The 26167-nt window shown below is 38.1% G+C and overlaps 1 protein-coding gene across 2 annotated transcripts; it reads left to right on the top strand.

Annotated features, from left to right (window-relative positions):
- The first annotated feature begins 174 nt into the window (after positions 1-174).
- Positions 175-25314, top strand: epn2 (epsin 2). Of its 2 annotated transcripts, none has more exons than XM_039686197.2 (9): positions 175-369; positions 6115-6875; positions 12588-12700; positions 15008-15109; positions 16835-16961; positions 21347-21514; positions 21662-21751; positions 21840-22037; positions 22551-25314. In XM_039686197.2, exons 2-9 carry the CDS (start codon positions 6281-6283, stop codon positions 22925-22927), a joined length of 1770 nt encoding a protein of 589 aa, XP_039542131.2. In that variant the 5' UTR covers positions 175-369; positions 6115-6280; the 3' UTR covers positions 22928-25314. The 2 variants fall into 2 exon arrangements, with proteins under 2 accessions (XP_039542131.2, XP_039542132.2); XM_039686198.2 differs by lacking the exon at positions 175-369 and adding an exon at positions 5844-5948.
- The last annotated feature ends 853 nt before the right edge of the window (positions 25315-26167 follow it).

Raw genomic sequence — 26167 nt, forward strand, 5'->3', positions numbered from 1 at the left:
ACCTATGCACTAATTTCAGCTTAACACCGTATAATGCGAGTCTTGGTGGGCTTTCATGGCCGCGAAGAGGCTCGCGGTGGTGATATTTGGGAAATAAACCGTTTTAAGAATGAAACCCAGTGAGTTTGGTCACACCCTTTGGCTTGTCTCGCCCCTCCTGAGGAGGATGAATGTGCAATCAGACTCAGAGCGCCATGTTGAACGGTGTGGGTGTCACACACATACACACATACACACACAAGCCCAACACACCAATACTAACGCTCACCTCGGCCGTTTCTTAGTAAATAAAGTTTCTCTATCTCCCATACGAGTAGTCTGTACTTATGCCGGGTGTTACCCCCGGTCACCATCAGCACAGGAGGTTTGGTAAGTTATTGTTTTTGTTTTCTAGTCGCTTCTCGCAGAGCGGCGATATCTCCACCGAACACCACACTTCGACTTGAGGTTTAACTAATTCGAGAGTTTTTTAAAAAACAAACTCACTTCTGATAGTGAACGACTATGATAAAGCTAGGTATTCTTTGGGGTGTGAGTGGAATTAGAGCGACATTTGATTAAAGTAGCAAGTTAGTCAAAGCATAGCCACAGTTAGCTAGCCTAAGCGGCTAATACTTCAAATCACTTAATAGCTTTTAAAAAGTCGTTATCCTCAAAAATAAAACATCAAAACACTACAATTCAGGTGTTCTAAGTGTTACAACATTTTTAACAACATTATATTAGCAGCATAAAATAGTTTAGTTTTTTAAAAGTTCGCACAGTTGATGAAACTTTCGTCGTGGTTTCTGTAGCCTGCTAACGTTAGTTAGCAATTAAACGTTAATAATGGAAACGTTCTGAAGTCGTTAAGGTTGCGGTTGTACATCTTTTAAAACACATACAGACATTTAAGCGAAGGTTTATTATTTTATTTTGGTCAACAATAGGGCGTTTTATGGGTTCGGTTTTGCTAACGTGCTAAAGATAGCTTGATACTTCAAACATTTGTAACCGGCCTTGTTTGGTTAACGTTAAACTGTTGGCAACAAGTATCCGTGGGATTTTATTTCTATAATAGTTATACATTCCAATAGAATTGTAAACACATTTTATATTCATCTCTAATCTTGGTCTATTCAGTATATCTGTAAGTAATTACTCTAAGTATAGTTCCTTTAGCTGTGGTAACGTTATCTTATATAAATATTTTACCACGACTTAACTTGGGTTTATACAGTCCTTTCTTGTTAACTAATAGCTGTCTGTTCTGTTCAGATTTACAGTTTCTAATTCAGTATTGTTGTATGTGTATATGTGAGATTACTGTGTTGTCGCAAATGATTTGCTTAAGTTTGTGTAAAGACGGATTTGTAGATTGACCAGTTTGTTTAGTCGACACTACAAAGATTGTGGACAGTGTGACCCGACAGAACCCTTTTATCCCCACAACATGGACGTTTCACTCAGTTTCCCCCTCTGAGCTCCTAGTGGACACACCCGTGATTGAGGAGAATCATTGTCTGTTGTTTCTATAATCAATTTCTGCATCCTCATCTTTTAGTGTTTTGCTTCCTGTAATTAGACATTGTCTCTTAATGACAACTGAGGATGGAGCCGATCATCTACGTTTATTTAGCAACTGTGGAGTTTATTAACATGTCTTTAAAAAAAACTGATTTAGAGCTCGAACAATATACATTGTAATATATAATATATGACGTGTAATTTCAAGGACGTTCTATAGTATCATAGGACACGGTTTACTTGAAGTGGCAGAACCTGCTGGTTTAGCCGAGAGCAGAATACTGTGCTCATGCGCCCAATCTCACAAGCTCTGGCTTATGTGAAATTCACCATACATTTTTCAGCAGGCCTACTATGGGAGGAGTTGTAGATATGTGTATTTCAATTTAAGTGTTTATATGTAATAGTGTTTTGTGTGCATTGCAACATCTTTACACCTGCTTTTTCTTGCTCCTGGATTCACTTTGCCACCTTCCTTAGCGCTTCCACAATGGATCCTAAAGAGGCGAGACATGCTGGCGCTTGCCATGCACGCTATCTTTTGTTTGAATTGAGTCATACCTGGTTGCGCTGTCCTTCACGGCTGTGCAAAACTTGCTCTTGGTGTTTCTTATGCAGGATTTGTATTCGCTGCATGGGTGTAATGCAGCCAGTCATGGATCGGCATGGCCTGCGCATGTCAAACGATGAAGGAATACTAGGTCACAGAAACTGCTGAGTGCAGCAAGGTCACCATGATTTTGGTGATTTTAGCTTGTTAAAATTAAAATGATATTGCATATGTATGTGGATGGATGGATGTATGTATCTGCTACGTGGATTGTTGTCCAATTAGATGTGCTCTCTGGAAAGAGATGGCAAGTAGTGATTCATGACTCATTGATGACAATTAAAGCCTATTGGCTGTTTAAAAGTAAAGCCTGTCTCACCCAAACCTCAGGTGTCGACAGGCAATACATTAACACAGAAATACAAACTCTGCTTGTCAAGCCATTTAATGTCGTCTTGGAAATTAGAAAAATTACATTCACTTTGCTGTTAAAGGAAACTATATTTTTCAAGGAGATAGTTAAGTTCTCAGAATAAGGACTTTCTTTTTGATGGTGTTAGATTTATGTAGTCGGAAGAGGCCATTCACATAGACCTTGTTTCTACAACTTTTCCAGTGTTTTCCTATGTAAACCAGTTATAGAGGCTAGATGGATGTCCTGGACTGTCATGCACGCATCACATCTTTTGCAGCGTCTCGCACATGACAAAGCATTGCAGAGCATGTTGACTGAGTTCAACTTTTAAAAACGCATCGTGCGATCTTGTATATTCAAAGTGAACTGAAATTATGAGCTTTGTTTTTAGCCCAAATTTATTGAGAATTGGAGGAGAATGTTGACTGCAACTGCAAGGTTTTCAATTAGCTTGTATGCAGAAGCAGTTCTTCACATTTCTGTTAAGAAGAAAATATTATTGTTAGTTCAACCAAATTTTGAAGGTCATTTCAAGGAAGTTTTCAACAGTTCGCAGAATAAGGAAGCTCTGTTGCGATCTGGTGTGTTGACCAAACACTGCTGTGATTCCTCAAAATATGTTCATAGCACCATTTCCATGTAGTGTGTGAGAGGAGTGTTGGCAAAACTGAATATAGATTCAGATCAGGTTCTTTGGCACTCTTGTCTCAAATTTTTCAAAGCATTTATGCATGTATCCTAAAGTATTGATTCATTAGTTGAAAAGAGAGGGATGTTGAGTGCATTTACATGCACGTTCTTAAACAGATTATGCTTAAGGCGACATCGTATGTGGTCATGTAACCGTTTTAAACCGTTTTCCTTTATCAGTGCAAGGCCATAAACCAATCGAACCAGATAGATTTTTGCCCATTCCCCTGATTTCGCCTGGCATGCAGCTTATTGAAGTGTGCATGTTTGACAGGAAAGCATTCATATAAGGGAGATTTCAGTGCATCCAGCCAAGCCAAACTATCCTAAGAAATATAAAAATGTGTTTTCATCGTGTGAAGCTGCAGGACAAGTGGTATATTTATAGTAGAATCTTTGGATTTCATCAAAAATATCTTAATTCTTGTTCTGAAGATGAATGAAGGTCTTTTGTGTTTGTAAAGACATGAGGGTGAGTGATTGATGGTAGAATTTTCATTTTTGGATGAACTAACCCTTTAAAGGAGTATTCACTTTTAAGAAAACTTTTGCTGATAATTTACTCACCCCCATGTCATCCAAGATGTCCATGTCTTTCTTTCTTCAGTCGAAAAGAAATTAATGTTTTTGATGAAAACGTTCCAGGATTTTTCTCCATATAATGGACTTCAATGGGAACCAAACAGTTCAAGGTCCATATGACAGTTTCAGCGCAAACTGTTCAAAGGGCTTTAAACGATTTCAGACGATGAATAAGGGTCTTATCAAGTGAAACTATCGCTTATTAAAAAAAATAACTATGTTTTATAAGCTCAAATGGACGCCTTGCTCTGTTCTGTGATGCGCGTTTGTGACTCTCCTGTTCGAACTCGTTTATCAAAATGAACTAATCTTTTTTCGTGTCATTTGATTCTTTCAACGAACTAACGAAATGAACGAGTTGACTCAGGAAAAGATTTGTTAATTTTGATGAACGAGTACGAAGAGGAGAGTCACGAACGCGCCTCACCGAACAGAGCAAGGTGTCCATTTGAGCTTATAAAACTTAAACTTTGTTATTTATTTATTAAATGAGCGATCGTTTCACTTGATAAGACCCTTATTCATCGTCTGAAATCGTTTAAAGCTCTTTGAACAGTTTGCACTGAAGCTGTCTTTTCAATGGGAACCAAACGGTTCAAGGTCCAAGTCCATTATATAGAGAAAAACCCTGGAATGTTTTCATCAAAAACCTTAAAGCTACACTGTGTCTTTTAAACTCTTTTAGTTTATTCTTAGCAAAAACACTTAGTTCTTTCAAAAAATATATGTGCTCATTAATGTATATTTACTTCGTTCAAGTAATAAAGTATTCTCGTGAGTGTATAATATGCCATTGGAAATACATACGGGTAAGGGGTTCTAATGTCTAATGCCATGTTGCCCCTCCATCTTGAAAGTACATTAGCCAAAGAGGGACATACCCGTTAATTCAAGCTTCGCCTTTCACGTTTACGTTTGAGGTAACACTCATGGACGAGGTCGAACTGGAAGCTATGTTTATCTTGGACTACATTGGCCACCGTAGGAGTTAAAAACAAAATCGGAATTGAGAGGAACAGAAACTAATATTCACTGGATGGTCATATACCTTTTCACCGCTAGATGGGGGTAAAATTCACACCGTGTAGCTTTAATTACTTTTCGACTGAAGAAAGAATGACATGGGGGTGAGTAAATTATCAGCAAAAGTTTTTTTAAAAAGTGAACTACTCCTTTAACATCAACTGGCATAATAAATGGAATGCTTTGAGTGAAATACATGGATGCTTATGTTTAGACCACCACCGGGGGAATAACCTAGAAAATGTGGGGTATTTGCATTGCCAGGTTATTGTTTTGCATGTAAATTGGTAAATCTGGTTATTTCAATAAACAGATTTTTGGTAGTTAATGGATTGGTGTCCATGTAAACATGCTCGGTTCTGCTCACAGACCTTGTTTTGCTAGGTCTTTGGCTCTGCTTCAACACTGATCACTGAGACTCCTTGATATTGGCGGGACATTGCCAGACCTGTTCTTTTAGTATGGAGGAGGCCACCACTTGCTTTGGATCCGCACACAGACCCGGGCCTGTGTACTGGCTTCCTGGGCCCCCGTCACAGTGAGAGCCACTGGAGCTTTGTTCCGGTAGTGATACAGTTGCCCCTCTCTTCCTCTGATGTGCTGGGTCTGAATTGGTCATTAAAGCAGCAGATGTTTCATTAGGCCGTGGCTGTATTCATGTGTATGCGAGCTGGGGGAGAGGCAGTGGGGGTTGCTTGCAAGGCAGCGCTCTATTGGCTCCTCCGTGGGAGAGCAGGAGTCACATTTCAGTGCCTTTTAATGAATTTATGGGATAGGTTGAGATGTTTTGTTGGCAATGAAGCATCCCGGTGTGCTTAAGACAGGAAACTTATATTTAGAATAGCTTTGATGCTAGCAGAAACGACTGATGCGTTTGAGCTCAGAACATGGAGCGGTTTTACATGCCGTACTGTAATGGAGAACAAAGTATGGTGCAATTACTTTTAGGAAATAAGATGTCTTCCCACATAAGTGAGTGTTGTGTTACCGTAAAGATGAGTAATAGAAGCACTTCACACGTTAAGCCGCCCTTCTGTGTGTACACAGTTACGTTTTACTCCACACATACCTGGGTGGTAGACTTCTACTTGGAACAGCTGTGATTTATTTCTCTTTATCTGAAGTGCGGTATCAACAGGAAGAGCAGCAAACTACAGTTCAGGAATGGACCATTAAACTTCTGTATGTTGTAACGCTTGTTAAAATCTAATCAACATGATCACTTTCATTTCTTTGATAATTGCCTGAACTGTTTTTATGCGCACTAGATTTTATGTAGTAGTCTACTATTATCTTCTCGTTTGAACCTTTTCTATTCTAGTCTGACATTTTTGGTTTTGTGTTTCAGGTAATGGAGGAATTCATCGAGCTGGCTTTCTTCTCTGTGTGGAAATGGTTTTAACAGGCACAGAGTAACACAGAGAAACTCTTCAAACGGATAACGTGTTCGAATAATTGCATAAAGGACTACTTATTTTTTTTATTTTCCGTTATTTTTAACACTACACGCCACAATGCCAAGCTCAACTATTCGGAGACAAATGAAAAATGTGGTTAATAACTATTCAGAGCCAGAGAAGAAGGTCAGGGAAGCGACTTCCAATGACCCATGGGGCCCCTCCAGTTCTCTGATGTCGGAGATCGCCGACCTCACTTACAATGTGGTGGCCTTTTCAGAGATTATGAGCATGATTTGGAAGAGGCTGAACGACCATGGAAAGAACTGGCGGCATGTGTACAAGGCCCTGACTCTGCTTGACTACCTAATCAAAACGGGCTCTGAGCGAGTGGCCCTGCAGTGCAAAGAGAACATCTTTGCCATACAGACGCTGAAAGATTTCCAGTATATCGATCGGGACGGCAAAGACCAGGGCATCAACGTCAGAGAAAAGTCCAAGCAGCTGGTGGTGCTACTAAAGGATGATGATCGTCTGAAGGGTGAGCGCTCTCAGGCCCTGAAGACTAAGGAGCGCATGGCACAGGTCGCCACCAGTGTGGGCAGCAACAATCAGATCAGCTTCGGCCGTGGCTCCAGCCAGCCCAACCTCTCCACCAGTTACTCTGAAGAGTACGGCAAGTCTGAGGGTTCACCTGCGTCGTATCATGGATGTAAGTTGCTTTGGCTTGTTAACTTACCAGGCATGGAATCCAAACATTTTTTGGTGCTAGCTGTGGGGTAAAAGGTCTGTAAACAGTTTGATCTGATCAAGCCAGATATTTTGCCAAATATTATAATAAATTCGATAAATATTCCATGTTATTTCCCAAGTCATGCACTGACTGCACTCTATGTACTTGCATACATAAATAACTGCATCATCGAGTATTTGTAGTGCATTATCAGTGAGAACACTGCTCACACTATAGAGCTGGATGAATCTGGAATAGACAACTAAACAATACAGTTTCTGACCATGTTAATGCTGTAGTCTGTATAAAAAATTATTCAATTTAGATTTCTTTATTTCTTTATTATGAGTCCGAAGACCGTTTTGAATATTTAATTACTGGATGAATCAATGTTTTTGAACTAATCTTTTGAATGAATGAGTCACTAGGCATGTTTCCATCCACAGATTTAGGCAAATTTTGGGATGTTGCATAAAAAGACAGGACGAAAATGCCAAGATGCGCATAGATTCTAAAAAAAGTGCATAAAAAATGTATACACTTAGAGGCGGATACATTTTTTTTCTCTCACCCATTCGATAAGACATGCGCATAAACTACTATGTCAACGCATATCCTCAGGGAAAAAAATCCCTTGATCGAGATTGTGATCTTTTAACGATTAATTTTGCAGCTCTATCACTCTGTTTGTACTATTTGTACAGTGCTGTTTGTACTGTAGACATTACTAGAATTCTTCCATACATACGCAAATTGTGACGTACCTTCAGTGTTCTTGTTGAGGTCCCTCTAGAACCTCAGACCTACTGTATGCTATTGGCTGAAAGAACATTTGATGGGTCAAATTCAACCTGCACAAACAGTAACCATCTCGAGTCCTCGAGAGCCAATGAATAATTCTTGACACTTGCAACGACATGTATTCATCTTATTCTTAATGTAAGAGTGGGCTACGCCATTGTAACTTCATAGTTTTTGAGGCTTCCCATCTCATCCGCTTCGTTATTTTAGCTGTCCGTTATGCTGCTTGATATTGCAGACTGTTTTTTGTTATCATATATTCTAATTTATTATCATAATCAGAAAAACACTAGTTTGTAGCACAAACAATTTGACTATTTACTACATTTTGTTATTCTTCCAGTTATTTGCTATAGTGGCTAATGAATCAAATGTTCCCAGTAAAAAAAGCTTACTTCCGCGTTGCAACATTAAGATGAATAGGACTTAAACGATGGGCATTTTTCATTTTTTGGAAATGTATTTTTCTGCTCTAATATGCATGCTCAGATTTCATGTGGACTTAGTCATAGCTATTTTAAAGAACCTTGTATGTTTCTGTAGTGTATTTAAACAATGCACCACAAAATAGTTTTAGTGTCAAAGTTTACCAGATTGTATTTTGACCAGTTTCCGGATCAAGAGTTTTTTTTGGTGTAGCAGGGTTTTAAAATCGCTGTAACTGTGGAACTAAAGCTTTTTTTAAATGCTACAGGGTGCATTATTCTTGAGGACCTATTAAGCCCTTTACTGACAGTAATAGGTTGGCATCCTGCGATCTTTTCCCTTTGTCTGAGATGTTGCTGTTAATGGCAACAACTAAATCTGAGCTGGTGCTGTTGTAAAGGAGTCAACTTTGTTGAATTCATTTTGAGAAACTGTGCACACCTGGAGCTTTGACCACATGGGGCAAATTCTTTACACTGCAGACCAGGAAACTGCTAGTCTGCTGTTACCCTGCAGGAGATACATCCTCTGTTGTGCCTCTCTGCAGCACTGAGTGGCTGTACGTCTGTCCCGGACAGCTGTTTGCTGTTCATATCCCACCCCTTTCCCTGAGCTTGTTACAGGAAGACAGAATTCCTCAATTCCCAGAGGTCTTTTGCTCTGCCCTGTGCTTCAGCGAGGAAGCTGTCTCTCTCCCTTTTTCCTTACTACCCCAACCCCTTTTTATACAGGATTTGATAATCTTCTTGAGAGTAGTCAGCCAGTGTATTTTGATGACCCACATGGTGTAAAGTTAGAAATCTAAACATATGGTACATTTTTATGACCTTCTCATTGTGCGTCCTTTGTCTTCAGTTGTATTTAAGTGTGTTGGATTAAGCAGAATGTAGTTGAAAAATAAAGAGTGAGCTTCATTGCACAAAGAGTCTGTAAACAGCTGACTCATTAAAAGAGGGAAAATTAGAAGAAAAGCTGATATGTTGGCAGGAGTGTTTTGCATTCCAGTGCTGTTTCCTTGTATTGTTTTTCTAGAAAGTCTAATTGGGCTCTTGGTCAATCTAATTCACACTTCAACAGACTGAAGAAAATCAGAACATGGGTGCTTTTGGGAAAATGTTAAAATTAAATCAGTGTTGTACGACAGAAGCTTTTTGGTATGATTTTCTAGCATTTAGAAAGTAGAAAAAGACAGTGTAAATGTAATCATTATGAATAGAACGGTTAAGCCTAATTTTCAAAAAGCGACACGGTCACTTCCTATGATCAATAGATAAACATTGATCAGTGTACATAAATGGAGACCAAGAAGCTCAAATATGACTGCTTGATGCGTGAAATTAAATGCATACAATGACAAAGATAATGACTTAATATTTTAGCATGTATTTTTGTGATTTGTCTGGACAGCAAATAATATTTTGACAATGAAATTTGTATTGTTTTTAGCAATTTCTATCAGAAGCACAATATCAACATTGGCATGCGATCCTGAACAAAATAACCTATCAAAAATGAATATCCAAATAAGGATTGAAAGACTATCCGAATATTTTGGGAGTGCTTAATTGGAGTGTTTTTTTTTTCCAAAATTACATATTACCCTAAAAATGTTCATATAAAATGAAAATACAATTATTGTGTCTTGGTGGTTCTCACAAAATCCTTTTGCAGTTTTACAATCTTCTTAAAAGTTGTGATAGTCCTGCAGTGTCATATAAAAAACGTAGTTTAATCGGCATTGTCCATGAAGTTTTCATATTAACCAAAAGACTACTTTAATGTTTGTTTATTAGTTTGTGATACCACTGGACCATTTAAATAAACATAAAGGCTAAATGTTTTTTGGACATGATGGCGATCTGTTAAATAATCGGAAATTGTAATTATGGTCATTTATATATAAAATCTATTATAAAATCTTTGTGGAACAAAGTTTGTCAATTTTCATTTAGTAATAACTTACATGCTGTTAACAAGTGTTATTACTGTTTTAGTCAAGTGACTACTGCTTATAAAACCGCTGACGGAAAACCTTTAGAAAATCCTCTCTAGTTTCTAAATTAGAAACCTATTCACATGAAGTCATTTTCAGATGTCAAAACAACAATCATCCACTTTTAATCACATAAAAGCGTGTCAAAATGACTACCTATTTCCAAACTGTAAATGATTATTTCATCCCCCCCCAAAATGTAATTCTGCATTACTCCCCTTCATGTTTTCTTTTCGCAGAACATTTTTGAACATCCGTGTTTACTACAGTATGGACGTCGCTGTAAATCTGTTCGTCATATAATGCTATCATGTCTCATCAGAAGACTTAGATTTGGATTAGACCACTCGATTGATCATTTTATAATGCCTTTGAGATTTTTTTTTATTTTTGTTGATCTTTTAAGTTTTAGAGGATTAGACTTAAAATTTATTTTTTTCCTAGTTTCATCCAAGGCTATAAAATTTGGTGAATTTTATAGCCTTGGATCAACAACACTATATAGCGAATCATATCGTTTACATCAATACATATCGTCATATTTTTATATTGCGATATCTAAATATAACGATGTATCGTCATTCCCCTATTGGTAAACTGTTTGTGAGATATTCACAGGTGCAAACCAAGGGAAAGTATTTAGAGCTGCAAAACTGTTTACTATACTTCTTTAGTCCCAAGATTGGTTGCGGAGCAGTGGATGGCTTAATTTGCTGTCCTTTAGCAAAGGTTTTGATCTTGTTTTAAATAGATTCTGGATAATTTACGGCAGCCAACAATAGCATAATGCAGCCAATCTTTGCTCGTGTCTTCAAACTCCAAAAACATTGTTTCTTTTTTTGTACTTACATTAATCTGTAAAATGATTAAATGAATCTGTCATACATTTTGACAACATTTATTGCCTTTTATCAGAATATTGGCCACATTTTGAAATGTCTTTTATTATTATTATTATTTTAATAAAAACATAGTACTAGTATCAGTTAAACATCCAGCTGTGTTTCAAATAAGAACAACTGCAATTTGGTTGTACATAGCTTTAATGTCAGATCTGATGAACAGAGCCATAGATATGAGTGAAATGGTGAGCCAATCCTGTCCACCCAGACACTGTCAGTCTGTTAACTGACTGTCTGGTTGCACAAAAACAGCAAGCTCTAATCTGATTGGGTGATTTACATGTCAGTCAGTCAGCCTCTTACTGTTTAAATGAGTGGTTATTGGTCAGAATAGTCTAAAAAAAAAGAAAAAAAGTAGACGCTGTATGCCAATAACCAAACATCTTTCTCAGTCAGTCTATGAATGAAAAATAATTATTGTTGCTTAAGTTATGATTCTAGGAAATTGAGATTGAACCACGCAGTTTGCGTAATGAGTCATGTTTCCACTTTAGCCCAACAAGGTTGGTGTGGTAAGAACTGGAAGCACTTGTGATGTCATCTGTGATCTCACCAAAACACCACGCTCATTTCCCTTATTCGCCCTCATTGCTTTTCCCACAGAATCTCAAGCCCTTTGGTCGTAATTTCCATTCCCTCGAGGGTTTGAAACCGGGAAGCTTGTGTTTCTAAAGGCTGAGGCACTGACAATCTCCAGCTCCAGTTTTTCTGATCGTTACTGAAGCAATACATCAAGACTAGGCCTAATGGCTGTCAAAGATCTTATGGATCACAAACGAGCAGTCTATTGATTGATACTGCTTGCAACAAGACCGATGGAGACTTAAAACATCAGAGCCTTAAAGGGATACTCCACTTTTTTGGGAAATAGGCTCATTTTACAACTCCCTCAGAGTTAAACAGTTGAGTTTTACCATTTTCGAATCCATTCAGACGATTTTCTGATAATTAGAAGAATATCAGTAACCAGACAGTTTCTGGTCTCATTGACTTCCATAGTATATATTTTTTCCTACTATGGAAGTCAATGAGACCAGAAACTGTCTGGTTACTGACATACTTCTAAATATCAGAAAAACGGCTGAATGGATTCGAAACCGGTAAAACTGAACTGTTTAACTCTGAGGGAGTTGTAAAATAAGCCTATTTCCATAAAAAGTGGAGTATCACTTTAACACAAATGCAGAGCACTTTTTGTCATATGTGCAATGTGCTTTATAGTTTGAGCAGTTGTTTTTGCTTTGAATGTAGGGTTAATTGTAGCCTTCTGACCTGTACTTTAAGGTGTTTGGCTCTTCAATGGCCTGTGACTGCTTCATGTGCTTCTCAGATGCTTGTTTTATAAGCACATGGGTTGCCCTAATCCAATCAGTATAGGAGGAAGTACTCTCGTCCACTGCTTTAGCAACAAGCTTATAATATGCAGGCTGTTGTGACTTGCCCAGCATGCAGATGGAAGTTTGGCTTCTTTATTCTGGCCTGACAACTTTCTCATGGACCCAGGCAGGTGTGGTAGCAGGGCATTTCTTGAATGATAATGAGATTGTATGTGTATTTTGTTTGTTTCAGCCACATCTCCGAATGCATCTTCAGAGTTGGAGCAAGCCAGGCCTCAGACGAGTGGAGAAGAGGAGCTACAGTTGCAATTGGCTCTTGCCATGAGTCGAGAGGCTGCCGAGCAGGTGCAGTACATCACATTACAGGGCTCCAGACTGACATTTCAGAGCTGTAGCCACTACCTGATTTGGTAGCACTGTTTAATTTAATCTCAAAATCACTATTGTTTTGTATTAAAGGAGTAGTTCACTTTTCAAAAACTTTTGCTGATAATTTACTCCAAGATGTCCATGTCTTTCTTTCTTCAGTCGAAAAGAAATGAAGGTTTTTGATGAAAACTTTCCAGCATTTTTCTCCATATAATGCACTTCAGTGGGAACCAAACGGTTCAAGGTCCAAAAGACACTGAACTGTTTGGCTTTTGTTGATTGAAAAGCCTTCTATTACTTGTTCGGCTAGTTAAGTTCTTGTTCAATTAGTTAAGTATTTTTATAAGAGCACAATTATATACAAAAGTGGTCTAGTGAGTAGATGACTCTACCTGTTTGTAATGTCCCTGACCATAGTAGTCCTGTTTAGCCACTTCTTCACAACTGCCTTTTTCAAGCTAAAAACTTTAGTGAAATCACAATTGGGGTATTACTATTGTGTTTTATGTCATAGAATAAAATGTGTTAACCACTGACCCTATTTCAGACATTTAATCAAAAACCTATTCAAAAAACCCATTGACCAGGAGTGTCAATTTTTTGGCCTCCAAAAGTACATCATCCCTGAAGCACTCTATTGAGCTGCACCTGCTTTGGACATGGTGTGAGGCCTATTCACGGAATACATTTTTAAAGTTTAACGATTTAGAAAATAGATTTTTGAATAAAACTGTGCATCCACATGAAGTCCTCCACATTTTGAGCTTGACATTTCAGTTATTGATTCTGGTTATTTTCATTCCTTGATTTTTAATTTGCTCCAATATTTATGAACAAGACTACACAGTTAAAACCGTATTTTCACCACCCAGACAAGCAACACACAATTTCAGAGAATGACTGGCTATAATAGTCCACCATTAGCAAAGGTCTCGCCACACTGTGAACATAATCAAATAGTCATTTACTGCATCAAATGTGGCAAAGTATTTGTGACACAGGAGTTTGAATTGGCAGTGTTATTTTTATAATGTTTAGGCCAATATTTGTCAACATAATAATTTGTATGTGGTCTTATCAGATACATATTTATGTTACTGTACGTCCCATGCATCTGTACCATTTACATACACTAACCAGGTCACTGTATTATTAGGCAATGGCGATAAGTCTGTTTAGTCTGATAAGTCATCAAGAAATGGGAAATATGACCTTATACTGGCTCTTTCTTCCCAGTTGCAAGTTACAAACATCCGCCCAGTCAGTTGTACTTTTTTTGCAAGTTCGGGCCAGTCCAAGATATTGATATTGAAGATATTGTTTTGGAAACATACAAATTAGTATGGAAGCCAATACAACCACACAATTGTCTCGCTGGTATTTAAAACCACATCTTGCACGTCTTATAAAAGTGATGAAGTGGGGCAGCTGATAGTTTGGGAAATGCAGTTTTCCTGGAAGCTCTGATTATGCTTGGGACTCGTATCAGCTGCTCAAGGAATTCTGTGTGTGTTTGGACATCTGGGATAAATTTCCAAATGAAAAACGGACATGTTGGAACTGGTGAGGAGGGGCTCGTCTCATTTCTGTGTAGCACTACTTGCAGCTTAAACCTCACTGTACCTTTTAGCATAGAGTTAGTCGGGTGTCGATAAAGGGTCATTTATTTTGTGAGCTTCTTCCATGTCAGGCAAACTACAAATAGGGGTCATTTCATAAATGGACACAATTGAATGAGACAGTCAGATGTCCCAGATTTGTGATCATTATGAGGTGAAGGGAACCGTAGCGTTTTAACCGTTGATATAATGAGGCTTCTATTGAAATGTTGAAAGAGCGTCACTCATCTATAACCTTTCTACTGTGTAATCAATGTCCATTTTAGGGGTTCCAAATACGAAGCGCTTTAGAACCTTTTAAGGTTCTATATAGAAACTTTCCTTCTAAGAGTGGATTACAGCCTATCTTCAGTTGCTTCCCACTAACATACTTTACATTTCTCACTTCCTTCCTGTCTCCTCTGCCCTTTGAAAGCAACCCGATGAGGAAACAAAGTACCGGGTGTGTCTCTTGGTTTTCTAACACAATTGAGTTTTGCTTTGAGTCTGTAATTGCATAATCTTTGAATTTTTTACATGCTTGAGTAACTGATTTTTGATGCTGAATCATGATGAATCACAACAACAGGGCAGCAGGTTCACGCTGTGATTCAGCAGACGGCATGCGCTCCATAATTCGTGTGCTACAACGTATTATTTTGTGTGTCTGTGTGTGGTTGTTCAGGAGGAGAGGATGCGTCGTGGGGATGACCTACGGCTCCAGATGGCTCTGGAAGAAAGCCGTAAAGACTCCAGCGGAGGGAAAGTGGCCAAGAAGAAGAAGGAGGTTGGTTGCAGGCTCTGAGCGCTTAAACTCATCAGTAGGCCTGAAATGAATGTGGCTACTAGGGGTGGGAATCTCTAGGCACCTCACGATACAATTCGATTACGATTCAGACTGCTACAATGTTAAATCGATTATTGATGCATCTTTTTTTGTGTGTGTGTGACTTTGGTACTTTTAAGGCAAAGTATTTATTATTTATCAATAAATAATTTGCTTCCAATATCTTTTATTAATAAAAACAAATGGTAGTGATTTGGCAAGTCAACTGGAAGGTTACATTTGCCAGGACATTTCAAAGAACCAACAGGAAGGCCTAATTTGATAGTGCTATATTAGTTGAGCAGAATTTTTGTGTTTTCCCGACCAGTTTGTGGAGAAAAGTGCACAAATTCTGCGAAGTAAAAGAAAATACCCTTTTTTTTCAGTTATCATTTGGTTTGATTTTAGGATAGAATTTATGAATTGAATACATTAATGTACATTAGAGTTCAGAAGATTTTGTCTCTTATGAAGATTAATTTGATGAAAAATACTAAAATAATTTTCTATTTGAGCATATTTTAAAAAAAATATTTATTCCTGATATCAAAGCTAAATTTTCAGCATCATTATTCCAGTCTTTAGTGTCACATGATCCTTCAGAAATCAATCTAATATGATGATTTGCTGCGTAATAAACATTCATTATTATGCAGCGGCTATTTGCACTAAGACAGGTATTGCAATAGATGCTATTTACACTACGTGAAAATAGCATATTTTCTTAGCGATACATTATATTTAGACTAAGTGCAAATAGCTATAGGTTCTATTCACACTTAGTGAAAATGGCAGTATCTTGCAATGTGTAAAATAGTTGGATACTATTTCCACCTCAGTATTTTAATTAATTATAAAACAGTATGCAATAATGACACATTGAGTGTAAATTATAAATTTATTCAATAAATGCTGCCTTATTGGGACGATAAATCCCACACTACACCTACTCTTAACCCTGCCTGACAAATACTTTATTATTAAATAACCGTTAGGCGCTTTAATTCCACTTTTTACATATTTTCTTTACCTTTTCCCATCATATTTTAGATTGGAAAGGCATTTATTTTCAATAAATATAGTGGAACGAGTTCGGCAAAAGACAGATTGAACTCGGGTCGATATCTGCTACGCGCCTTACTCCCTAAGACGCTGCGGCTGACAAGTCACGTGTTTTTAGTACTTTTTGACATTGGTTAGTGTAGTCGTTGAGTTAGTGTAAATAGCCTCTACCAACATGGTGGGATATTTCCACTCAGTGTAAATACAATAGACACTGTTATTATTATCAATGTTGAAAACCGTCGTGCTGCTCAATATTTTTGTTGAAACTAAATAAATGTGTATATTGATACATTTAATGCATCCTTGCTGAATTAAAATACTGAATTTGTTTTAATAAAATTTTTTGCCTTCATATTTGTTTATATATGAGTTCTATGGTCTGATTTTAATGTTTTAAAACCACAAAACTACTTTTAGCTAAGTAATGCCATCCGAAAACTATTGTTTAATTTTTTCACTTAACATAATTTTCCCTTTCTTTCCTTGCGGACTTGTTTACTCAATGTGAGTATTTATCTTCCGATTGGCTACCAAGTTCACATTGACCTTAGCTGGTGTGATTGTTTTGAGCAGTAGGATGTAACTGTGGGCACTTATCTCTTACTTACACTGTGTGTTCAGCCTCCACAGTCTTCTCTGATGGATCTGATTGACCCGGTTCTCAAGGGCCCTGCCGATCAAGCTGCGGACCCTTGGGGAGCAGGTGGTGCAGCCGCAGGCCCCGCCTCAGACCCCTGGCAGTCCTACGGTAATTACAGACACGCGCACAAACTAGGGCTTGACAATAAATGTAAATATCATGATGATTATATTGCACTTTTGTTTGGCCATTAGAATTCTTATTATCCTTCCTGTTTTTTTCACCATTTTATTTCTATATTTTACAGTTCAATCATTTGCTTAACATCGGAATCACAGTTTTAAACCAATTTGGTGCAGTTGATATCTATAAATAAGATATGAGGAGAATATATTGCCCAACTTTCTCATCAGAATCATTTGCATAACAGACATAAGGCAGATTTACATGATTTTTGATTTTTGATTTTGATAGATTTTTGTCGCATATAAAAGAAATAACCCTCCATGGTCAGGATGTGAAGACCACCTGTTAACCGAAAGCTCCCTTGTCTTTTAGGGCCCCATTCCCTCCCATATACACACACAGGGTCTATTTCATAATGTTGTTTGTGCCTGTAGCTCTTCGTGGCAGCTCAGTAATGTAGCTAGGCCGGTAGTTGTGCATTCCAGTGTGCTCAAAACAAAAGAGACTCAGTATTCAGATCTGCACTGGTAGAGTGAGCACAGAGTCTGTAAAGGGGTTCCTCTTCGAACAGCCCAGTTCTCTTAATCTCTTGCAAATCTTCTGCCTAAATTAAGCCTGACTAAAGTCATGAAGCAGATGGAGAGAAGGTCTGATGCAGGTGTGCGTGTCTTCTGGAAGACGAAACCCTAAAACTCCCACTGCATATTTCATAATTGGGTCACCATCACTCCCATTTAACTTGCGTCACCTTTCACACTAGTGATCGACCGATATATCGGCCGGCCGATAAATCGGGCCGATATTTGAGGTTTTTACGTGTATCGGAATCGGCCGATACACCGCTGCGCGTTCGCCGATAGTTTTTTTTTTCCCGCCGTTATTTATAGACAGGCGGCCACGGGCAGCTCCGTGCTGCTGGAGATGCTGCAGTTCACGTGCCCCGCCCTCCCCCACTAGCAGAGTGCAACCTGCTCTTAACGAGAATGGTAACTTAAACTTTCAAAGGATCTTTTAAATGTTTGACTCCTGAAATATTGTCAAACACTTTGAAAATGGAAACACGTCGCCCTATAACTGTTATGTGCTTGCAACTAAGCAAGTTTGTGGGTCCAAATGGAAAACGCGAATGCCTCGTCTATAAAACTTAACTGCTTGCCATTGTATTAAGAAGCTGCAAATAGTTAAGGTGTAGGTTATCCGTTCAGTATGCATTAGGACTGTCTATGAATATTCTACATTCGAATATCTATTCATTTTGAAGGTGAAAATTAATATTTGAATGTGGAAAAACACGCCCGCGGTTGCAGACTAATAACGTTACCACAGCTGCACAGCTCGCTCGGAGCGCTCACTGTCGGTTCTTTACTGTGAAACTTCAATCACTGAATGAACTGAAGCCTGCTATATTTGGGACGAGAGTCGCGACTCGCAACCTTAAATTGCTTGCACAAAACTCTTGTTTAGCACTCAACATTTGTTTGTTGTTCATTTAACCGACGCGCAGAGACCGTGAGGGCGAGAGAGAGAGAGAGAGTGCCTGAGCGAGTCCAGGGCGAGACAGAGTGAGCTCTGCGGTCTTGGCCATTAGTTGATTTACTTGCTTTTTAATACGTTGTCAAATATGTTTAAACTCAAATAAACCATCTAATACTAGTAGTTATGTCTCTTTTTATTAATGTGTCCTGTTATTGATGTAATGCGCGTCAACAACAAAACGCGCAACGGGATGTTCGAATATGTTTTTTAGAGGGAATATGCAAACGCCATTTGAGCAATTTTGACAGCCCTAGTATGCATACGGTAACGAACTCTGGTCATAGGATTAAGGAATGCCAACGTTATTCTGTGCTTTTTGTGGGAGATTTATTCAGCGCTCACCTGGCTGAGGTTTGGGGCGTGTGGAGTTTGTCTCCCTCGCAATCGCAGTAATATTAGAGACTAGACATGCTCATTTTATTTTATGTAGGAAAATTGAAACCATGCAGTACATAGTTTGTTTCTTTTAAAATGAAGTACAGTGTGCACTGTGCACTTTATTATGCTGGTTGCTACTGTGTGCAATAGTGTAATTATTTAATTTATGCTTAAATATTCATTTTCAGCACTGAACTTTTTTTGTTCTACTTCATGTTTTTAATATTTTTTTAATTGTTTATCTACTTGTTTTTGTTCTACCTCACATGTTTTTACTATTTGTTAAATATTAATTTTTGAAGTTAGTTAAATGTTACTTTTATTAAATTGAGACCTGTAACATTTGTTAACATCATGTTATTTTTAAGATGTAAATTGAGGGAGCAAAATGTATCGGCTCCAAATATCGGCTCAAGAAAATCGGTAGCCCGTATCGGTCATCGGCTAAGGCTGATGGGGAAAAAATCGGTATCGGTATCGGCACTAAAAAAATCCATATCGGTCGATCCCTATTTCACACCCATTTGTAAAGTAGAATTTGTCTGAAAATGACCACACAGCATAAAATGGAAATTCACCTTATTTATTTTCTAAATGCATTTTATTGTGAAAGTTATTGCTGCATTTTTATTTATTTATTTGTAACTTAATATAATTTTTAAATGTTTTTTTTTTTTTTTTTTTTTTTTTTTTTAAAATCAAAATGTCTGCTTGACCTTCTAGTGAAATGACAGACTTATCACTGGTAACTTCTACAATCATTAATTCTGCTTAAACCCAGTCACTATCTTACAATCAACTACAAGCTTGCATTTAGATCAAACTAATCAGTAAGTGATTGATAAGAAGTACCTGCCCTACTTTTTATTTTTTTCCACAAACCGTTTCACTCAGATCTACATCACAATTTAGCTTTGGAGGTTTTTACTTATGGTAGTTACTCTGATACAAAGGTTCTGCATTGTGGGGTGCCTCAAGGGCCTTGATCCACAGCTATTTTCTATTCTTATTAATGATCTGTCTTTTATTTTGAGGTGTGCCACTAATCCCCTATATGCAAATGACTTGACTATTTTTGTGTCTGATTATGACTCTACCAGACTTAATACTCTATTAAATAATGAAGTTAATGATTAATGTTGTAAAGAGTAAATGTAGGATGTTGGGATCTAATCATCTTTTAAAAGATTCCTCTGCTTTGAATTTGTCATAAAATTTGAATAAAATCAATATTGAATAAAATGTGCAGGAGTATGGCTGCAGTTCGCCATTGCAGATAATTCATACCGATCTATAGTTTTGTGTCACCTGGACTTTTGTTCCATCATTTGGACTTCAACTACAGAGAATAACTTAAACCGATTACAGATTGCACTAAATAAAGCTCTCAGCTTGTTCTAAACTTGTTCGAACCTGAAATATCAGGGACATGCACAATCAGTTAGCATGGCTTCATGTAAGAAGCAGGATTAATTATTCTCTTATTAAATTCTTAAATAGAATTATTACAAAAGCACCTGAAATTATTTATAGAAGCTTGACCTTCTTCAGTGACGTTCACTTCATACCTATTCCACTCGTCAGTCAAGTGATGGGCGTTTCTTGTTACCTGCCTGTCAAACAAATCAACTTCAAAGAACATCGTGTTATAGAGCAATGGTGGCATGGAACTTGCTCCTGATATTTTTGGTCTCAGAGAGTCACAATGTTGAGACTGTATTTCTTTACTTTGAAGTAACTGTAATTAATAATGACTGGATAATGAGCTATGGTATTTGAAATGTGATTTTCATATTTTATACCCAGAAAGTGGTAATATTTTGTACATAGAAGAGCTTACATTATGTTATGTTTAGTGTATTTGTGTTGTGCTGTGTGTGTGTGAGTTAGATGACTTAAATGATGTTGTGTGCACTTCTGTATTTGTCTTCATTGTTGTACAGCTTTGATGTTAATTTTTTTTTTTTTTAAATTAAGACCCCAGGAAGAATAGCTACTGCTTAATGGAGTAGCTAATTTGGATATAGACCATTTTGCAAGATGTAAACAACATCACTGGTCCAGAAGCACTTCCTGTTTCAGTTTTTTAACACTGCGTAAAAGCTGGGATAAAATACAACCAACAGAACATATAAATATGAATCAAAAATGTTAAATAAACATCTTTAAGATGTTTTCTTTACATGTGAAATAAAGAAAACCGTTACAAACTGCAACAGGAAGTGTTTCTGGACCAGTGTTGTTTACATCTTGCAAAATGGTCTATAAATAATAAACAAATATGGAAGAAAACAACTGACGCTACTTCAGTTACATTGCGACTTGGAAGTTTCAGTTTTTTCAAAATTAATTTATTGTGAAAAGAGTGTCCGACTAAGATAGTGACAGTGATTTTTCATTGTAGTTTTTAGTTAAGTTGTCAGATACCTAACACATCTGTGTGTATCTTCCAGGTGCCACCCCTAAGCCAGCTGCTCCGGTGGATCCCTGGGGTCTTCCCGGTGCCTCTTCCTCAGTCACTCCTCTGAAGAGCAGTGACCCCTGGGGGTCGACCCCAGCTCCTGCAGCTGCCGATCCCTGGGGCCCAATGCCTGCCACCCGGCCCAAAGCTCCTGCCACAGGTGAGCTATAAGTTCAAAATATATTTCTGTTACAGATTAGGAAATAAGGCCACTCTCTTATTTTGAATTAATAAATTTCTTGCATATTATAAGTTAAAGGCTTTCTTTTTTACATTTTTAATCCCAACCACCTCTCATTTTCCTCAGTCGGTAGCTTTGATCTTTTTTCCGCACAAAATGGTACTTCCAGGGAGGACCTCTCTGAGTTTGATAGTCTTCGTTCCTCAGCACTGACGGGTAAATACTGACCACTACTACAGTTTACTAGTTAAAAGAAGGGTTGTCTCTTGTTGGGAATGACATGAGGATGTGATATTTTTCGCAGGTGATGGTCGAGGAAGCTCTGCCTTGCCGTCGCAGACCAGCTTATCTGTAGGCTCTGATCTGTTCGACTTGCCGAGCGGCCCAACCAGAAAAACTCCAGAGTCTTTCCTGGGTCCCAATGCCGCTCTTGTCAACCTAGACTCTCTGGTCAGCAAACCTCTCCAGCCGGCTCCAGTCTCCAACCCCTTCCTTGCTGGAGGTACACTTCACCAATTACATGTTTTAAATGTATTATCAGTAATCGTGATACTGTGTGTTTATATTTCAAAATAAGAGTCCTGGTTTTTAACTCTTATTTCTAGTTACACATTTATTTTATTTTTCCACTTTATGCATATATATATATATTTTCTGTTTATAATAGATATGAATTAATATATCTAATAATGCTCAACCTCTAATTCCTTTAAGTTTTTATTGATATATTGGTACATAAACCAAATTCATTACATATTGGATAAAACATGACTTGCATATTTTAAAATTGCTTTTAAAAACTACCTGTTTTCTATTATAAAGTATAAAGAAGTATAAAGGCCTTGTTGAGAAGCCTGTTTAAAGAAGTAAAGGTTTTTGATATGCACGATTTATTTTGAGATCGCATCGGTTTGTTCTAAATAGACATTTTATTTGTGCAGTTCTTGAGCCTTGAATATGGATTTTAAAAGCTCTTGTTTAGCAACGAGCTCTCCTGTATCTCCCACTGGTTTAGGTTTAGCCTCAGGAGCAGCTTCGGCTCCGCCGCCTGCGACTGGAGCTCAAGTCAACCCCTTCCAGGTGAACCAGCCGCAGCCGCCCACCCTCAACCAGATGAGAGTCAGTCCCATGATGGGCCTGAGTGGGCAGGGCTTCAACAACATCGCCCAGAGGAGCAACGAGCCCTTGCCTCTCTCCTCATTGCCCCCAGCCGGCCCCGTCTCCATGGTACCCATGACCGGCATGGCTCCTCTTGGGCCTGTGGGCCAGATGATGCCAGCCATGGGGATCCCAGCATCCATGTCCATGCCCCAGCCGCTCATGAGCGGAGGGCTGCCGCCCACAGTCGCAGCAACACAAGCCGGCGGCACGACCAACCCCTTCTTATTGTGAGGAATAACATAGGCTGCCTCCCCGAAACCCACTCAAATCTCTCGCCCATCCCCGTTTCTATGGTATAGACAACATAGTCGGTTGTGTTCCCTCCAAAACCAGTGTGCTATTTTGAGACTTTTGGGAGTAGCAGTGGTGTTTACAGGTTTTACACTGGCAGGTCCTGTCAGAGATTGGTACCATACAGCGATTTGGTATTCTTTTCTAAATTTCCTCGAAAGACACCATCAGCGACGATACAGAGTCTAGGAGCTTTTCCTCTCCCGTTCAAAGGGGTCCGGTTTTTAACTTCTTATTGATGGCTTACTTTTCTTATCAGAGGCTTAAACCTAGGAGTTCTGGTTTGTCTTAATTTTTCTAATTTCGAATCTTTCGAGCAGCGTGCTAGATAAAGCTCTAACCCTTTTAATCCAAGCAGCCTGTACGTTCTACGCAGTGCATATACACTATGTGTATTTACAGTACGCTTAAGTAGACAGTTTAGAGGACTCTCTATCAGTTTACATGGAAATGATTTTGATGTTCCAAGCAGGGATTTTGCACATGCTCTGATCTATCTTCCTTTGACTGTTTGCCCACCGTTAGTCCTTAGCGCGAGAAGCGATGGGAAACCGTTCACTAAGACACGAGCAAATCTGAAGGATAGGAGAGAGTCTGTGAACTGCATGTGTGAATGGTTTTAAACCGGATGCGTTGAAAGATGAACTTCATACTGAAGTGGAGAGTTGTTCTTTCTTCCCTTTCTTTTCTTTTTTTTTTTTAATGCATGACAGGGAGTTGGTTTGCATATCATAATACAGCTCAACTTTTATACCGAAGCCTGTTTTTTACTGCTTTACAATCCCAAGGTATTGTTTATTGGGTGAATGGGTTCTTTCAATTCAGTACGACTCACTGTTTGCACAGCTCCATATTTCCACAGCTAATCGATATTAATGATTTCAATGTATCTGCTTAGCTTCTCTGTGAGTATCCAACAACCTGAAATATGATCATTTCAGTAACGATTTTATTTATGTGTGCGCACGTGGATGGAGAAAAGGGAAACGGGAGGTCATTTTGTGTTCATCTTCATCGGGTCCTAATGCGTCTTACTGTTATAACCAACAGCTGTATCACTTATCACTGCTTCCGTTGGAGAAAAGTATATCAAAGCTTGTTGTTAACAAAATCCCCTTCTGTATGGAAAGCTAACTTCCTTATTGTTACGGGAATGAGCGGAGATGCTAAGACAGGTCATAGTGTGGGTGGGGTCCCGTAATGGATTGTGTGATCTATTTTCTAGGGTTGTTTTTGATGTTGAATATGTGGTGTAAATGTATGTTAGGGGTCATTTGCATCTTTCTGCAGCTAGAGCCCTGTGGTTCGATTGCGTTGTTCTGTATTCATACGAGTTTATTTTGCCCACGGTTTTGTCATTACATGAGACTTAAACTAGACTTTGAATCGTTTGATATCACAATTAGTGGTCGATTTAAAGCGAGAACGCCTAGACTTAGGTGTGTCGTGTGACTACACTTTTTAATTCTACCAGTTAAGCACAAGATGGCAACATCTGCCACCGAATAGTAGTTACCAAAGTGACATTGCTTGTCTTTTTTAAATGCAGAGCTGAACTGACTCCACTTATCTATCTTCAATTGTTCCCATATTATTATCATCAATATTACTGCTTTTGTTTTCTTGATTACTAGAGTATGGACTCTACGGTTTCTCTCATCTGTGAGCTAGCGACCTCTGCTGGAAATATTGTGGTAGTACTGGCTAAGTGCAGCCTTGTAGCAGAGCCTGGGTGTGTTATGGTAAGTAATCTGCAGGCATACTCAGGCATTTTAGGGGGTGGTTGTGGCTAAGAGAGCTTTAAGATGTATGTAATGCGCTTTTGATGGACATGATGGTTTAAGCAGGCTCTAATAGTGCTAAACAAGTCTCCCTGCTAGTGAACATCACTGTATTCAATTATGCAGACTAGTTTGACTTTTGAATCCTTATACGACATCTTCCTCATTTAATCTCGGCCATCGTGTATCACTCGTTCTTCTGTTATGTACTCAATATGCATTTATTGTGGAGGACTAACCTTGTGGACGTGCATAACATTTTACTTTTCCATGTCGTTGTGTCTTGTGTATTTACCAAACTGTCTCATATTACTGGGAGCAGGCTGCTTTTTATGGATATGTGCTCAACTTGTTGGCATTATAACTGTATAATATAATTTATCATCTGTTCTATTGTAACATATTGTTGTGTACCTTATTTCTGTGTAATGGTTTTGTAGGAAAGTCAGAGGAAGAGTGATTGTTTTATTGCCATCTAAACCACAGCAAGTGATAAAGGACCTGTAGCTGCAGTGGTAAAACAAATAAATTGTATCAATGACTTTTGATCCGTCTCTTCATGCTGTTGGTAAACATTTTTTTTTTTAAAACATTAGCATTTTTTTTTAACTAGTATATCTCTTATTTAATAGTTTTTCAGTTTTATTTATTTTAGTACATCAAGTTAGCAATATAAAAATGAGGACTAACTAAAATAAAATAAGTTTATTTTAATGTTTGTTTTAAATTGTTAGTTTTTTAAGTAACAAAAGTGTTAAATGTAAAGGGGTCATATTATGCCGTTTTGAAGTATTTTGTTTTTGAACTAGAATGTTTTCATGCTGGCTTGTTAAAAAAAAAAAACACATTGTTTTTTGCGAATTTTACATTACAGCTCCTCTCCAATCTGGTTCAACGCATCGTTTCGATTAAGTCCCTCCTTCTGAAATAGTAACCGTGACTGGTCCTGGTTACTGGCCCCGTGTGGTTGGCTGGCCCCGCCCATTCATAACTTCGTGTTATTCTCTAGTGTAAAGTTGAATTAGGATGGTGTCAATTTCAAACCAATTTGAATCAGATTCAGACTCTGATAATGTTAACGAACGAGAATCGTAAAGAACGGATTGTTGCAAACAAAAGTTGAGGTTATGATGTTCAGGATTAAGTATAATGGATCCATTTCAGAGATTGTGGCGTGTTTTACCGGTCAAACACAATGTAAATCCTGTACATTTATAACATACACTGTAGTGTTTATTATATTACCTTTGCATCAAATGATAAGAAACTAGTTTACTTTGCTGTGAGGGTGACAAATGTACATTGTTTTATCTACTGACTGCCTGCCGTCATCAATCGGTCTCTAATTTTTTCCTCTTTGAAAGTTGTGAAGATACTATTGTGGGGTTTTTCTTTTGCT

This window comes from Pimephales promelas, chromosome 3 (assembly GCF_988280905.1).
Source record: "Pimephales promelas chromosome 3, fPimPro1.hap1.1, whole genome shotgun sequence".
NCBI classification, from domain to species: domain Eukaryota; kingdom Metazoa; phylum Chordata; class Actinopteri; order Cypriniformes; family Leuciscidae; genus Pimephales; species Pimephales promelas.

Bases quoted from the DNA above. Each gene is read 5' to 3' on its own strand.
- epn2 (XM_039686197.2), top strand. From the start codon at position 6,281: ATGCCAAGCTCAACTATTCGGAGACAAATGAAAAATGTGGTTAATAAC. The intron at 15,110-16,834 runs GTTGGTTGCAGG...CTGTGTGTTCAG, and splicing joins TGGCCAAGAAGAAGAAGGAG to CCTCCACAGTCTTCTCTGAT. The intron at 16,962-21,346 runs GTAATTACAGAC...TGTATCTTCCAG, and splicing joins AGACCCCTGGCAGTCCTACG to GTGCCACCCCTAAGCCAGCT.